An 18,004-nucleotide genomic window follows, 5' to 3' on the forward strand; every position below is an offset into this window, starting at 1 on the left:
TCGACCTTCTAAATTGCTTCCTTCCAAGTCCTGTTTTCAAGAACCGCAATAAATGTACAATAAGATGACATTTTTCAGCTTCAAAATCTTTTGCAAAAATGTCCCCCAGAAGATTTTGGGTACGGTTCCTAAAGACATGAAATCTATATAATTTTGTTTTACTTACTTACTTAGCTGGCCCATTACAGAACATTTGTTCTATAGGCCGAACTAAGAAGAGATCTCCATTCCTCTCTATTTGTTGCTTTGCACTCTGGAATACCGCGCCTTTTCATCTCATCATCCACTTGTTTGCGCCATCTATTCCTTGGCCTGCCAATTCTGCGTGCACCGCCATGTGGCATGTATTCATACGCCTTTTTAGCGGGTTCATCATCGCTCATTCTTATGATATGGCCTAGCCAACGCAATCGCTGCATCTCGATACGTTTAACTATATTGATGTCGTTGTATAGCAGATACAGCTCGTGGTTCATGCGACGTCGATATTCACCGTCAACGCAGATTGGTCCGTAGATCTTTCGAAGAATTTTTCTCTCAAACACACCAAGCACTGCCATGTCTGCTTGCGCAAGTACCCAGGCTTCGGAGCCATACATCAGCACGGGTAGTATCAGTGTTTTGTAGAGCGTTACTTTTGTTTGACGAGATGTGGCTTTGTTTTTAAACTGCTTACTTAAACCAAAGTAGCATCTGTTGGCCAATACAATTCTTCTTTTTATTTCACAACTGATGTCGTTTGTTGTGTTTACGGAGGTGCCGAGGTAGACGAAGTGTTTTACTACCTCAATATTATAGGAACCAACTTCCACAGTCGGTCCGAGCTCAATGGACGCATTGTGCGTCGACACCATCAATTTGGTCTTCTCACCGTTTACCGCCAGACCCACTTTAGCAGATTCTCCTTCGACCTTTATAAAGGTATCAGTTACTTCTTATACTGATCGGCCCATGATGTCTATATCATCAGCATAAGCAAGTAACATGTGACTATTGGTGTAGATTGTGCCACTTCTTTTGACGTTTGCCTCTCGTATAACCTTTTCTAGCAGGATGTTGAAGAGGTCACACGAAAGGCTGACTCCTTGTCTGAAACCTCTTTTGGTACCAAACTCTTCGGAGAGGTTCTTTCCTATTTTAACTGAGGACCTCGTGTCAGTTAAAGTCATTTTACAAAGCCGGATGAGCTTTGCGGGAATACCAAATTCAGACATGGCTTGGAATACCTTTGAACGCAGCGGGCTGTCGAAGGCTGCTTTATAATCGACAAAAAGGTGGTAGGTGTCGATCTGCATCTCTTGGGTCTTCTCCAGGATTTGCCGCAGGGTAAATATCTGGTCAATGGTGGACTTGCCAGGTCTAAAGCCGCATTGGTATGGTCCAATTATCTCGTTGACCATAGGCTTTAGTCGTTCGCACAATATCCCTGACACGATCTTGTAGGCAATAGGGAGTAGACTTATGTCCCTATAGTTAGAGCATACAGTCTTATCTCCCTTCTTGTGGACGGGGCACAGGATACTCAGGTTCCAATCGTCGGGTACTCGTTCTTCCTGCCAGATGGTGCTAACTAGCTGATGAATACACCTTATCAGCGTGTCGCCTCCGGTTTTGAACAGCTCGGCTGGTAAGCCATCGGCCCCTGCTGCCTTATTATTCTTCAGCCGATTTATTGCTGTCTTTACCATCTTCTGGGATTTGGACTGTGGTATCTTCGTCGTCTTCGCTGCTATTGGATACCAACAGATTTGAAAAATGTTCTTTCCATATCCTGAGTACACTATCTGTATCAGTTACCAAATTACCTTGCTGGTCTCTACAGGAGGATGTGCCTGTAACAAAGCCATCAGTTTGATGCTTGACTCTTTGGTAGAATTTTCGGACTTCATTCTGGCTCCTGTACATCTCGATTTTTTCACACTCCCGCTTTTCCATCTCTCTCTTTTTCCTGCGGAAAAGACGTTTCTCCTCTCTCCTTTTCTCCCTGTATCTCTCTCGTGCGCTACGCGTTGCTACGGATTGTAAAGTAGCCTTATATGCCGCATTTTTCTCTTCGGTGGCAGCACGACACTCCTCATCATACCATGGATTCCTTGGTGGAGGTCTCTGGTATCCAAGTATGGATTTTGCGGCTGTTTGCATGGAGTGGGCAATGCTTTGCCATTGCGCTGATATGTTATCGGGATGAGGAGTGCTTTGATTAAGCAATTGGGCTAGTTGAGTGGAATATGCTGTGGCTATCTGTTGTGATTGCAGCTTACCGATGTCTAACTTTCGTGTTGTGTCTGTTCGTACTTTGTTTGCTACGTTTAAGCGGGTGTGTACCTTTGCTGCAACAAGGTAGTGGTCCGAATCAATGTTTGCGCCTCGGAACGATCGTACATCCAACACGCTCGAATGTCTTCCATCTATCACAACATGATCAATTTGGTTTCTTGTTTTCTGATCTAGAGACAGCCAGGTGCCCTTATGAATATCGAGATGATTAAATCTGGTACTGCTAACTACCATGTTTTTTGCCGCTGCAAAGTCTATCAGCCTCATACCATTGTCAGATGTTTCACTGTGGAGACTGAACTTCCCGACTGTTGGGCCAAAGATACTCTCCTTTCCAATTTTGGCATTAAAATCGCCTAGAATGATTTTAATGTCATGGGCAGGGCAACGGTCATATGTTTCTTCTAAGCGCTCGTAAAATATATCTTTGGTCTGTTCGTCCTTTTCTTCAGTGGGAGCATGAGCGCAAATAAAGCTGATGTTGAAGAATTTAGCTTTTATTCGAATTGCAGCAAGTCTTTCATTCACTGGAGTGAAGCTGGATACAAGATGTTTTAGTCTCCGACTAACTAACTAACTATCTAACATTCCAGGTGCAGATTCGCAGATCATGGTCCTTAAAACGTTTGCGGGGTTCGTCAACTTTAGAGGGGTTTGTTTTTCTTTTCTTTCGTTTTTTCATAGTAGGCTGTTTTTTCTAGGGGAGGGTTACTAACCCGACGCCCAAACCCAAGTTTTTAACGTTCTTATGGGTGAACGCGCGGCACATGTTAACGGTTGTTAAAGGCAGTTCCCCAGGTGACACCACGGGGAGGTCAGTGTCCACTTGAGATGAAAGAGGGACCAAGATAAATCCTGGGCTTTGCCATGTTAAAACCGGTCAGGACCGTTGCTTGGTTCCTTCCATCCCCTACGTCACCCAATTTTGTTTTAGCTGTCCTTTTTCATGTTTACCCGAACCTTGCTCAGGCAACCTTATATGGTAAAAACCAAAAATGATTGCTTAAGTCTGAAGTATTCCCCCATTGGTTTAACTTCATCATTACTTTCTTTACAGAGAGTAATGTTTACACAACGTACTGACAGCCTGCAAAATTTACTGATCGCTGCCAATATCATGATTTCATCCCTGCGAAGGGAATTATCAATTGGCTTTTCAGTTTTTGAAAATATTATAACAACACACATAGCCACATTATTCATCTACAAACAAATAGCACAATCTACACACCATCACACCACAACAACAACCTGCATCTCTACAATACACATAATTCAATCGTCTGGATGATCACAATGGACCTCAAGGTCTCCGACTGGAGTGGCTGCCAACATGGCAGTTACGCATCCTTAACCTAACCTAACCTTCCAAGCAAAATTGTAAAAACCTAAAAAAGTCATAAAAATGCGAACTTTGTTATTTTATTTGAAAATTTATTTGAAAATCCCTCCGGCGATTTTTTATAGATGTTTTTATTGGGCTTTTTTGGTCAGGTTAATAAATGAAAATAAATATATTTCATGTTTGCTCAACGTTTTGTTGGCTTGTTTCCAACTTTTTCAGGAGGGTCTTTTTATTCAAATATTAAATATTTTGCTTTATTATTAATTTCTTATTATTAAAAAGCGGGACTCCACAACTTTTAATTAATAAAAATAAATAATAAATAATCAAAAATATAAAAATCACAGTTAAACTTAAGCTAAATCACAAAACCGTTTACTAAATATTTTTTTTATTTTTTGATTTTTCTCATCTATGAACATTGTAGTTTCAGAATCCGCAAGAACTTTCCAGGTGTAAGCACTTTTCATTTAAAGTTAGTTAAGGCGCACCGTGTAAGTTTTTATCTCCTTTGTTGTTGCTATAATATGCAATTTTATACCCAATGCCTATTAAACTGTTTCATACTTTTCTATGCATTGTCTATATTCTGTAGATATTTTTAATTAATTATACCCTCAGCATTTATGCTAACGAGGGTATATACACTTTCATACGTTCAAAATGTGCCTCATCGAAATAATGGTTTTAGACCCCAAGTATGTTTGGACGAAATGTGTTTCAGACAATTTGGAGTCGATTTAGCAATGTCAGTCCGTCTGTCTGTCTGGCTGGTGCGCACGATAACTCTCGAACGGATGAACCGATTTGGCCCAAAATTTGGCTTTCGCAATATTTCGTCCAAACTTAGTTTAAGTTCGAAGATGGGTTATATCGGTCCACTCCTGCCGGTACCTCCCCCGCAAAAGTTCGAAAATGTTCGGAAAATTTGTGCGCACGATAACTCATGAAAGAAGTAACCGTTTTGGTCCAAACTTTGCACATGGTGAACCATCTGCCAAACTAAGATAAGGTTCCAATATGGACTCAATCGGTCCACGCCTTCGGGTACCTCCCACACAAAATTTCGGATAAGTTCAGAATAGGACCTGCTCTCGAATCGCTTCGATTTTTATTGCAACAACTTGTATTCACTGCCCTCCATACGATGGTACAAATTTCATCAGGGGCAAGTCCATACTTCCTGAGAAAATAGCCCCAAAGATGCAAAAAGCCCCTATGACCCCGTGTGTAGTGGTTGGAGCGCAAGATAATTCTCGAAGGGATCTGCCGATTCGGTCCAACATTTGGCCTTCGTAGTTTTTTGTCCAAACATAGTTTAAATTCGAAGATATGCCATATCGGTCCACTCCTTCAAGTACCTTCCCCACAAAAGTTTAAAAATGTTCGGAAAAATTGTGCGCACGATAACTCTTGAAGGGAGTGACCCATGTAATCCATACTTTGCACATCCTAATATATCTACCAGACATAGATCAGGTTCGAATATGGACTATATTTGTCTACTCCTTCTGGTACCTCTCACACAAAATTTCGGATATATCGGTATATCACCCTTACACACCATTACTCACCCTAAATCCAAAAAATACAGATTCCAGCACTGCCCCTACACCCAACAACAAATTGAGTACAATTAAGTACACTGAACTTTGGAACATGAAATGTCCGAAGTTTGTATGAGTCTGGAAAACTTAACAATACTATCACTGAAATGAACATATTTAACAAAGGTATATTAGGCGTTAGTGAAACATGGTGGACGGAATGTCACACATTTAAATCCCAAAATGCGTCGATATACTCCTCAGGAAATATGGAAGGGACACACAGAAGAGGTGTAGGTATCATCGTTAGCAAAAATGTTGCTGGCTGTGTTGCTGGATTTGTTCCAATGTCCGATAGGTCAATGATGATAAAAATAAAAGGAAACCCGCTTAACTTAAACATAATTCAAGTATTCGAACCCACATGTGATGGAAACACAGACGAGGTCGAAAAATTCTATGACGAAATCAATGAATTGCTAAAAATGACGAAATCACAAGAAATTACAATAATTCAAGGCGACTTCAATGCCAAAGTAGGAAGCGAAGAGGTATGCGGTATTACAGGAAGTTTTGGTCTTGGCGAAAGAAATGAAAGGGGTGACAGATTAATACAATTCTGTCAAGAGCATGGAACTACAATCACTAACACACTATTTCAGTTACACCCCAGTAGGCTTTATACCTGGAAATCACCACAGGATAACAGAAATAATATAGAGCGTAACCAAATTGACTACATTATGATAAATAAAAGATATAGGAGCTGCGTGACCAAATGTTCAACCTACCCAGGAGCAGACGTGCCATCGGACCATAACCTTCTGATGTTAAATATCCGAATAAAACTAGCAACAATACGAAAAAAGAAGACTAGGGTCAGAATTAACTCAATGATCCAATGATTAAAAACGAGGTGAAGGATAGCATGAACAAGGAACTAGGAAGGATCGACATGAACGATTTGGAAAACCTCTGGTATGATGTGAAGGGCACAATATGTAGAATTACTGAAAACTCCCTTGGAAACTGCAATAGGAAAAATAATGAGAAATGGATGACCAATGAAATTTTAGAGCTTCGAGCAGAACGCAGTAAATTTAAAAACGTGGATTACGAGAAGTATTGGGAAATCAACAAAGAAATACGAACAGCAACTCGTGCTGCCAAAAACGCACTGTTAAATAGAAAGTGCCAAGAAATTGAACACCTACAGAATGTGCACGTTGATTTTAATCTTCACAAAAAATTGAAAGAAGCGGCCGGAATTTATAGGAAAAATATCCCCACAACGCTTATTGATAACAACAACCAGCCAATTTTTGAAACAGAACAAATAAAGAGCCATTGGAAAAAATATATTGAAGAATTGTTTACAAATGAAAGCCGATCCAACAACGAAAATGTTAATATCAATATTGCTGGAAATCCGATAACGGAGTCTGAAGTGGAGCATGCAATTAAAACGCTGAAGGACAAAAAATCAACAGGACCTGACCAAATACCTTCCGAAGTGTTGAAGCTAATAGATGGACGCAATATACAAATATTAGTAAAACTCTTTAATAATGTATACGATACAGGCCAGTACCCACATGACTGGTTATTATCGACCTTTATAGCAATACCGAAGAAGATGCATGCAAGGAATTGCAGTGAGTACAGACTGATTAGCCTCATGTGCCACATCCTAAAAATTTTTCTGAGAATAATACACACAAGAATATACCCCATATGTGAAAAGGCTATGGGAGAACCACAATTTGGATTCAAAGAGGGCATGGGGACGAGAGAGGCTTTACTCTCCATGCAGATACTGGTGCAGAAGTGCAGAGATGTCCAGAAAGATGTTTTCCTTTGCTTCATAGATTATGAAAAGGCATTTGACACAGTTCAACACGACAAGCTAATAGATATATTGAAAGATATTGGAGTTGGGGAGAAGGAAATAAGATGCATTAAAAACTTATACTGGAGTCAAACTGCACGGATTGAGATAAATGGCGAAACTACGGACGAAATTATTATATCAAAAGGAGTAAGACAGGGGTGCATATTGTCTCCTATGCTTTTCAACGTTTATTCCCAAAAAATATTTAATGAAGCCGTGGAAAATGAAAGAATAGGTATAAAAATAAATGGACGAACAATAAATAATATACGATATGCAGATGATACCGTAATAGTAGCTAGCAGTCTACCTGGTTTACAAAGGCTCGTAGATAAACTTACAAGGGTGAGCGAAGCAAATGGCATAAAAATAAACATTAAAAAAACAAAATACATGGTTGTGAGTAAGAAAAATCAAAAAATCACACCATACTAAAAATTAATAATAAAAATATTGAGCGAGTCACTAATTTCACATACCTTGGAGTATTGTTAAATGAAAAATGGGACTCTTCCAAGGAAATCAAACGTCGTATAGAGATGGCCAGAGATGCATTTTTCAAGTACAAAACAGTCTTTACAAATCACGATATAAGCCTCTCAACAAAAGTCAGATTCGTGAAATGCTATATCTGGTCCGTACTACTTTACGCAGTTGAGACATGGACCATCAAAATTGCAGATGAGAAAAAACTTGAATCCTTCGAGATATGGGTCTACCGAAGGATTTTAAAGATACCATGGACTGATCATGTAACAAACCAGGACGTTTTACGCAGAATGGGTTTAGATAGACAATTGCTGCGACATGTCAAAGCTCGGAAAATTGCATATTTGGGACATCTGATGAGAAATGAAAAGTATAAATTCCTGCAAACCATCATAAAGGGCAATGTAGAAGGAAAAAGAGGAAGAGGTAGGAGAGAATTGAACTGGCTGAAAAACATACAAGATAGGACAGGCTGCCATGATGAAAGAAGCATGATTTCGGCGGCAAAAAATAGAGAGCTGTTTATGCCTGTATAATATAAAATAAAATAGTATAACACATTTATAATAATATTGTATGATCGCTTATATCCGGATAACGGATTTGCAAATAAAGAAGAAGAAGTACTTTTCGTATACTTATGGTACGTATTTCGAAAACATATCTCAACCCTACACTGACATTAATACAAAATAATAACAGTAATCGTAATTCCAAATCTCAAGATTCCAGCTGTATCCGTTCGTGCAATTCCAAATTGTACCAAACTTAGTACCATTTCGTATTCTTCGTACCCATATGTAAGATTTTCGAAAACTACCTCAATCCTTCACTTTAACAGTAATCTTAATTCCGAATTTCAGGACTCCAGCCCTATCCGTTAAACCAAATCCAAATTGTATAAAATTTAGAACAATTTAGAACTTTCCTCAATTCAACAGGCCTACAATAATCATAATTTCAAATTGCAGGATTCTACCGCTATCCGTTCACCTAAATCCATATTGTACCATATTAACTACTATTTAGTACTTCTCTTACCCATAAGTACGAATTTCCAAAGCTTCCTCAATCCTACACTCCAACGGTAATCTTAATTCCAACTCTATCCGTTTACTAAAATCCAAATTGTACCAAAGTATGCATTTCCACAACTCCCTCAGTCATACACTTCAACAGTAAACTTAATTCCGAATTTCAGGAACCCAGCTCTATCTTTTCACTCAAATCCAAATTGTACCAAATTTAGTACTGTTCATACCCATAACTACGAATTTTCAAAACGTCCGCAATCCCACACTCCAACAGTAACCTTAATTCAAAACTTCGGTATTCCAACTCTAATAATAAGCTGTAACTCGTTGAGTTTAAGAGATATTAGCATGAAAACTTGATAAAGTAGAAGTCATAAAAAATAGAAATTTCTGACTCAGAAAACGCATTTTTCGATTTATGCCTCTTTTTGAGTATATGAGCGATATGACAAATACCAATACTCCCAAACTCAGTTCATATCTGTAGTACGATTCTTTAACTCATTTTTTGAGTTACCGACAGATATCTGTAAAAGTAAAATGCATATAATTGTGGTAGTTAACGGTATTATTCGGTAGTTAGTGACCAATTAAAAGTAGTCGTAAACTTGTACCGATAGCAACAATGTTGTCAACATTTATTTGAACTTTTCATTCATACCGATTTTTGTCGATAACTCAAAAAATGAGTTAGATAATCGTTTGCCTCTTCGGAATAATTGTATTAGTCCTTACAGATGTTTGACCTATAGATCTCCCATAGATATTTATATTTTTAAATTAGGGACGTCGCGAACACATGAATTAAATAGTGCAAATGTGCAAAAATTATAATATAAAAATTGGCCTAAGAAATTTAAACTCACTACAGAATAATTTTTTTAATGTATATTTTTATTGTCATTTTGTTCGTATATTTTACGACGTATTCATTCATTCTTTAAAAAGAAACTTATAACAGATGTCATAGACTTAAGACAATGATATAGGGAATGGATGTGCGTTTAAATCTATGATGATAAAGGTGTGAGGGGATGACATTTTGTTTTTTAATTTTTTTGGTGGGAATGGGTCGAGTTCGTATGTTTTAATTTGTGCTACAATTGGAAGAACAATGAAAATTATGCTACAATAAAAATAAAGATGTACATATATATGAGAAAAAAGTGGATATGGAAATGGGAATACGAGTACGTAATTTGCAGTTCAAGGTAGATGAGTTTTGTTTTCATATTATGCCACATTCGTTACTTTTAAATATTTGTTTAAACTTATTGTATAAATAGTTTATATTAAAAAAATTATACTAGATTATCATCATAATAGTAATAATAGTCTAGTTGGGTAGGTAGCCTTATTTGACAAATAATATCCTAATCTGTTCAAATATTCCATTTGATCGAAAATCATAAACCAGAAACATTGCACTATGACGTCATCAAAGGGAACTGATAGATTCCTTTTCTTTAGTAGCGATAACCACTGCCGTCATTATCACCATTTTGTCCACCGGCACCGAAGCCGTTTGAACCTTGTTGTTCGTAATTATAGCCGTTGCTACCATTGGAACCACCATTTCCTCCATTTCCATTGCGATAGCCACCACCTCCACTGCCGCCATTACGTCCACCGCCACCACCACCATCTCCATTGGGACGGCCACTACTGTATCCTTGACCGTTATTGTTTTGACCATCTCCACCACCATTGCGTCCACCTCCTTGTCCTCCGCTCGAATAGCCACCGTTTCCATTTCCGCCAGGACGGCCGCTGGAATAACCATCAGCTCCCAAGTCTTGTCCACCACTACCACCAGCACCGCCATTTTGCTCATAGTCATAGCCGTCAGCTCCACCAGATCCTCCGCCACTACCACCTCCCTGACCATCTTGATTAGCCTCACCTTCATAACGAATTTGGGGTCTATAACCTTCTTGGTCGGCTTCATATTCAACGATCTATGAGATAAAATAATGAAAATATGTATTTAGGTTTGTTTTTATTATTAACAAATTTAGGAAAATATGTTCATTATTTTCTAAATATCACACGAGTTTACTTTTGGTAATAGCTCTGTTATGTTGTTCACTAACGATATCAGTAGTGGAATTCTCTATCTCATTTTGGCCTTATGGACAATTGCATATAATTTCATTAATTAACTATAATTTTCGGTAATTTAGCGACCAAAGTAAAGTAGTCGCTTAGCCCTATTGACGGCAACAGTTTGCCATTTGTCTCTACAAATTTTACATCCAACCGACATATAATAGTATATCTTGGTAATAGCCGATATTATAATCGTACTCAACGAAATTTTTAAAATCACAACCTCGAGGATATTTTTTCACACAAATTCGGTTTGATAATAATAGCAAAAATTTTGATCTATAATATTAATTTTTTTAGTTTTTGTATTTTTTCCTTTAAAATATGATTTTGGCTGCAAAATAAAACAGCGGCTTTAACGCCATTTTGAAAAAATGCATTCATACTCATAAAATTTAGCATGTTCTCTTTTCAATGCCATGTAGAATAGTCGTATTATTAAAATATGCAAAATCGATTTTATGCCTCAAAAACTGGGCAAATTACCTATAGTGCAATGCCAAGATTCACGGGTCAACATTATATTATCATCAATTTATGATATTAAAAATCGATTTTTTACAGACAATGTAGTAAATAGAGGCAAATGTCAAACTTTTAATACCGTAGCTGTTGGGGACGAAATACATATTTATAGTTTTTAGAGATACTTATGAAATAAAATCTTATTTTCTATCTAAAAGAAAGAGAATTAAGCTGAAAACACGTCCAACATTTCAGTACAGTTGGACAGTTCTGACAAAAAAATAAAGAAAAATTCGATCTGTTTTGCCGTTGCACTTTTATTCTTTTATCAGAAATGGCGCCCAACTTTACTGAATCGTTGGATGTGTTTTCGTTGTAGAGAAGTTAGACTGTAGTTACAAATAAATTTAGGTACCGGGATGCCACCTGTTCCGAGGTAAAAATCGCTACAGCCACATACGCACCATAGGTCTGTAGCGATTTTTACCTTAAATAAATTGAAATTTGTGCTTAAATAATGGTTTTTGTACGTCAAAAATCACCACAAGTAGCGGGAAAACCACCAACTTGGCACCCCTGTTTAGGTAGGTAATTGTTTGTGGATAGAGACGAGGTACGAAAGCAATTTTTAATACTGTACCATTGTTCCACACAAGACACAACACAAGCCGAAGAATTCCAAATTTTCTTCACTAATAAATTCGTTTTTTTTTTTTAATATTAAAATAGCAACAATTTTAATTTTTTTTAGAAAGTTTAAATATAACTTTTTTGGCGTGAATATCTTGAAATATAAAATTTCTAGCAGACCCGGGTCCGCGTTGCTGGTCTTTCGTTGTTATGGGCTTTCAGTATTTCAGCCATATAAAACTTCTCTACAAGTGGTGTCTTAAGACACGCCGTTCGTACTCGACGATAAACTGTAAGTCCCATATCATTGAGCTAATATGAATCGGGGTGCACTCATTGATATGAGAAAAGTCACCCTTGTCCCATCTGGGATGTTTGTGAAAAAATTATATATACATACCCTGTGGTAAGGAGTATTATTTGTGCATTTGTATGTAACATGCATAAGGAAACGAGAAAGACCCTTAGTTCCTGAACTTTAAATGAAAAAAGCTTACACCTGGGAAGTTTTTGCGGATTCCAAGCCAAATCATGAAAACCTAAAAAACCCTAAAATGTGACCTTTGGCCGCGATTTATTTAAAAATCCCTCCAGCGATTTTTTTATTTTTCTCATCTATGAACATTGTAGTTTCAGAATCCGCAAGTTGGTTCAGGTGCACCGTGCCCTTTAGGGATATACATAGAATCACTTTCTGAGCCGATTTTTGCATGTCCGTCCGTTCCAAACGTACAGGACTTATTTATTGTCCGATTCAGCAGAAAATTGGGAAATATTATTATTTTTTGCCATAGGAAGAACTCTATTGCTTTTGGTAAAAATCGGTTCAGATTTGGATATAGCTCCCATATATATTTTCGGCCGATTTCACGTATTTGCTGCACCATACACTCTATATGTATGTGTCCAATTTCGATGAAATTTGGAATGTGTAACGAGAAATAAATGTGCGAAAGTATATCGAAATCGGTTCAGATTTATATTTGTAGACTTGTATATTTTCGCCCGATTTCACCTATTTGCTGTATCAAACACTCAATATATTTCCGATTTCAATTAAATTTGGAATGTGTGACTGAATTGGGTATAGAAATAAATGTGTCAAAATATATCGAAATCGGTTCAGATTTCGATATTTGCTGCAACCGATTTCACGTATTTGCTGCACCAAAAGCGCTATGTGTGTCCAATTTTGATGAAATGTGGAATGTGCGACTGAATTCAGTCTAGAAATAAGATTGTCAAATACCCAGCAAAAAAGTTATTACCAAGTACATAATGACTTTATTCAGTAAATTTTGGCAGTAGTAACTTCTTACAAATAGACCGTAAAATTCATTATTTTTACATGGGGATGTCATAGGAAGGAAGTACTTCCTTAAATATGTGTGTTTAAGTACATATTTAACCACATACCGGTAGTCGAAAAAGTTAAAAAAACATACGTTCTATTTTTAGAACAGTTGAGGTGAAATTATATTCAAATTTAACATTCCACATTCTTTGTTTTTGTTTTTTTTTTTCATTTTCTTTTCTTTCGGTCTATTCCTGGGTTTGAACACACGAACTTCTGATTTTTAACCTACATCCTTGAGGGGAAAAAGGGAGACTTGTGTCACATCAATGAGTTCACGAACTTCTGATTTTTAACCGAACACTCTACACACGAGGGCACTCACTACATCCTTGAGGGGAAAAAGGGAGACTTGTGTCACATCAATGAGTTCACCACGGTTTTATTTTATGTTCGATGATATGGACCTCCTTGTGTCTGCCATCAGCGAGTATAATTTTCCAGCCAGGCCCAATTCATTTTTTTTTTTTTTGATACTAAATTATAAAAATTGTTAATCATCTCTGAGAGAAAAGTTTGGGAAAATCATACTATAAGTGTACTAAAAGTACAAAATTGTTCTAAATTTAATTTAATAGAGTTGGAATCCTAAATTTAGTATTAGGATCACTGCTGGTCTGTAGAATTGAGATATGGAGTACGTTATGGAAATGATGTGTAGGGCTAAGATCAGGAAATTTTTTTAATTATGCACTGTAACTGTACGAAAGTTGCTATATGGTATTACATTTGGTACTATTTACAGTTAGAAGTCTGAAAGTTGGATTTGGGAACCCGCATCATAAGTACTAAAAGGAACATAATATGGTTATATTTATTATAAGAATGGATAGAACTACAGTTCTGATATTTGGTGTCAAGTGTAGGAAAAATATTATGTGCTACTGAATTTAGTATTATATGAACGAATATAGTAACAGCTCTGAAATTTTGTGTTTAGGTTTAGATATGGAATTGGTATGGCAAATCCGCACTAAAAATGGTACTCCATATTTTTTTGGGGAAATTTCGTGCCTCATACAGAAGCGCGATATTTCCAAATTAAAATATCTAAATCGTAGCAATCAGGGTGGCACCGTGGTGCAATGGTATGCACACTCGCCTTGCACTCAGAAGGTCGTGGGTTCGATTCCCCGGTTAGGCAATATCAAATTTTCAACCGTGGAAAAATACCCCTCAGTAATGTTGGCGACATTTCCTGAGTATTTTAGCCATGCAAAACTTCCCTACAAGTGGTGTCTTAGGGCACGCTCTTCGGACTCGGCGATAAACTGTAGGTCCCATATCATAGAGCTTAATATGAATCGGGGAACAGAATTTGTTTAACGAAAACAGTATTTAATATCCTCCTTTGACTTTCGAAGTAGCCGGCACTAGTTAGTTAAAATATTATTAAAACATGTATGTGTATGAACTCCACTCCATTGATAAAATATAAATGTTGAAGTGTTTTTTAGCACAATGCACCGAAAAAGTGCAAAATTTAACTACCTTAGTAAAATGCAAACAGTTTAGCTTCAATTAATCAAACGTCTCTTTTACTCTCTCCCTCCCACACCGGTAATAGTCAATGAGATTTTTTCATTATATTTAAGGGTTTTGTCATTATTTATGGTTTTTGTTTGTTTTATCTTCTTACTTGCTTTCTTCCATCGGGTAATAGGACATTATATTGGCCAGTAGTAAAATCACCATCACGCATTTCCGAATGGCCAAACGATAAACCACTTGGAGCATCTTCGACTTGATAGCTAAACTCATATTTAGCCGGTTCCTATAAAATGGATCAAATCAAAGTATAACGAATGAAAGAAATTTACATGGAAATCTGAAAGAAGCTGCAGCAGCAAGAATAAGCGTATGTTTTGTGGAAGCAAAGTTGAGAGAGGATTTGTTTGTCGTTGGTGATGATGACATTTGTCCCTGTCGCACAAGTGGTTGTTGTGAAAATAGACTGTGTTTTTGTTTGGTTTATCTTTGTTAAGAGAGAAAAATAATTGTAGACTTGGTGTCCTGTGCATCGTGTGCTATCTACCATGTTTTTGTTTATTGTTTTTTCTTTCTTTTACCGAAGTAGTATAAAATATGTGTAGCAAGAAGGAAGATTTGTTGTTTAGTTGGACCCTTCTGAAACCATAAGCCATAAGGCAGTTTTTGTTTGCTGTGTACTTACATTGTTTCCGTCATCACCGCCACCTTGTCCACCACCATTTTGAGAGTAGTCGTAACCGTTATCACCGCCACCATTGTTGCCTCCACCTCCTCCATTGCGACCGCCTCCCTGATTAGGTGGCAAATATTCTTGATTAGGTTGACCTCCACGGCCTCCAGCACCGCCGCCGCCGTTGCGACCGCTAATACCCGAAGCAGGAGGACCATAACTGTCGGAAGGTCTGCTGCCACCATTACCGTTGCCGTTAGAACCACCAGCACCAGGAGCTCCATAGGTTGATGAAGGTCTGCCACCACCATTACCGTTGCCATTTGAACCACCTGCACCAGGAGCTCCATAGGTTGATGAAGGTCTGCCACCACCATTACCGTTGCCATTAGAACCACCAGCACCAGGAGCGCCATAGGTTGATGAAGGCCTACCACCACCATTACCATTAGAACCACCAGCACCAGGAGCTCCATAGGTTGATGAAGGTCTGCCACCACCATTACCGTTGCCATTAGAACCACCAGCACCAGGAGCGCCATAGGTTGATGAAGGCCTACCACCACCATTACCATTAGAACCACCAGCACCAGGAGCTCCATAGGATGATGAAGGCCTGCCACCACCATTACCATTAGAACCACCAGCACCAGGAGCACCATAGGTTGATGAAGGCTTGCCACCACCATTACCATTTGCTCCACCTGCGCCTGGTGCTCCATAACTGGAAGAGGGACTTCCAAATCCATTACCATTAGAACCACCACCTGCACCAGGAGCACCATAACTTGAAGATGGTGCTCCCCCACTACCACCACCCAAACCGGGGGCACCGTATGAAGAAGAAGGTGCTTGGCCAGAACCTCCAGCTCCACCTAAACCTGGTGCCCCATATGAATCCGAAGGAGCCAATGGGGAACCTCCTGAACCTCCATCCGCACCGGGTGCTCCATAACTACTCGAAGGTGGTAAATATGAATTAACTGGTGGTTCGGGTCGCGCTAAAACTGTTGATATCGCTAATGTAACACACACCAACTTCCACATTGCACTCGGTTTGCACTTCTGTTCGAATTATGTTAAGGAATTGATGTTAAGGTTGGTTTGTTCAGGATTACAAAATAATCCTGCTATGTTCTCAAAAGATTGCGAGAACTTTTGTTTTTCGCCTGCGAAACTTGAACCTTTTGTTCTTTTTCTACACAAAACCGTTGTTATGGAAATCTAAACAATAACTGATGTTTTCCTCTCGAAGTACTGAAATATTTATATGAAAATAAATTTCGTCTCCGAACTGAGTGTTGGCTGCCACAACAGAATGTTACACATTGAACATCACATCGATGCCGAGCGACAATGCAGTCGATGATGTTGGCATAGAGACAGACAAGGCAACCCATCCAACATGCTATCTATTGGTGTGTCTGTCGGTCTGTCAGCCTGTCCTAACCGTTGTGAACGTCTCCACCCGATGATTAGTCCGTCCGTTTGTCCGTTCCTAGGTCTGATCCTAACGCTTTTGCACTGAGCCGTCAGAAGCGAGAGGATCTTTGAATTATGAATTTTTGAGTTGTTTTTGTTTTTCTTCGGCACTGTGATTTCGATTTAAAAGACAACGAAACTTTTGTTGTGACAAACCATGTCGTTGTTGTTTTTGTTGTGAAAAACTAAAGTCATGTCTTTGACAACTACGTCACCTTAGATTAGTTCAGCCGACACAATACAATAAACTAAACTACAATCACCACTCGTGCCACATGCTAAACTCCGTAGACACTCCGTCTTAAGAAATCTGCCGAATGTAGTCTTGACTGTGTGTGGAGTTGAGTGTATCGGATGGAGAAGTTAGTCAACAAGTTCGAGCAGAAGATCAGCAACCTTAGATGGTAAATATGTATGTACGTGTATATTTATGTAGATGGTACACGATCGTATGTTTATTGTTTAAAATATAATCACAGCATCTTCATTGTCCCTACACAGTGGTGCAACGGATCTTTTTGAGGTGTATGCCCATCACTAAAAAAGTTAGTAGAATTAATGCAGGGCCGAATTTACTACCGCAATGTGTCAATGTCCGTTTTGGCGATATTACACCGACATTTAGCATGTCCATGTTCCTGGGAGCTTTGTCCTTCTATGTGTTGTGTCATCTTACAGAACTAATTTGAGCACGGTATTTGCTGGCCAGATTATTAATCACTGTCGTTAAGATGGTCACGTTGGTCCACACGTCATCCTGCAGCCGTGTGATAAATACGTATTAATCCACCTGGCTATGACGCTTTGCCGCAGGAAATATTTGTAAGATATTCTCGCTCTCTTTCTAGCACATAAGGGGCGGCTGTTGACTCTATGAAGTTTCAACATAATACGTGAAGCCAGGCATATCTTTCCTTTACCGACAGTATTCGAAAAAATATGAAAAAAATGATCACAGATAGTGCTTTTTATGCTGATTCCAATGCTGTATAATTTGTTGGGGAAATGTATACTTCCCGAGATATGGGCCTCTGAAGTTCCGAAAATTCCCTTGTTTAAAGGCCGACTACTTAGAGAAAAATTATAATTTAAAAGTAAATGTTGTTCCCGTTCCCGATATTGACTCCTGTCCGTAGGAGAAAGTTTCAAATCCCCGGCCGAAGGCCGGCTATTAAAAGAAACTTACGATTTTTGAAAAAAAAAAAAAATTGCAAACTGTC

The 18,004-nt window shown here is 38.4% G+C and overlaps 1 protein-coding gene across 1 annotated transcript in view; it reads right to left on the reverse strand.

The window, feature by feature from the left end:
• resilin overlaps positions 1-16,492 on the reverse strand; it is a 33,948-nt gene extending 17,456 nt beyond the window's left edge. Inside the window, exons 1-3 of the mRNA XM_073955680.1 lie at positions 15,315-16,492; positions 14,781-14,915; positions 10,058-10,541 (exon numbers count right to left, since the gene is read on the reverse strand). Of these exons, the coding sequence (XP_073811781.1) occupies positions 10,058-10,541; positions 14,781-14,915; positions 15,315-16,349 (1,654 nt within the window). The 5' untranslated portion in view covers positions 16,350-16,492. The remainder of the gene's footprint in view (positions 1-10,057; positions 10,542-14,780; positions 14,916-15,314) is intronic.
• Positions 16,493-18,004: the final 1,512 nt, after the last annotated feature.

Source organism: Musca autumnalis, unplaced genomic scaffold, assembly GCF_047663935.1.
Source record: "Musca autumnalis isolate F117 unplaced genomic scaffold, ASM4766393v1 scaffold_5, whole genome shotgun sequence".
Classification (NCBI taxonomy): Eukaryota; Metazoa; Arthropoda; class Insecta; order Diptera; family Muscidae; genus Musca; species Musca autumnalis.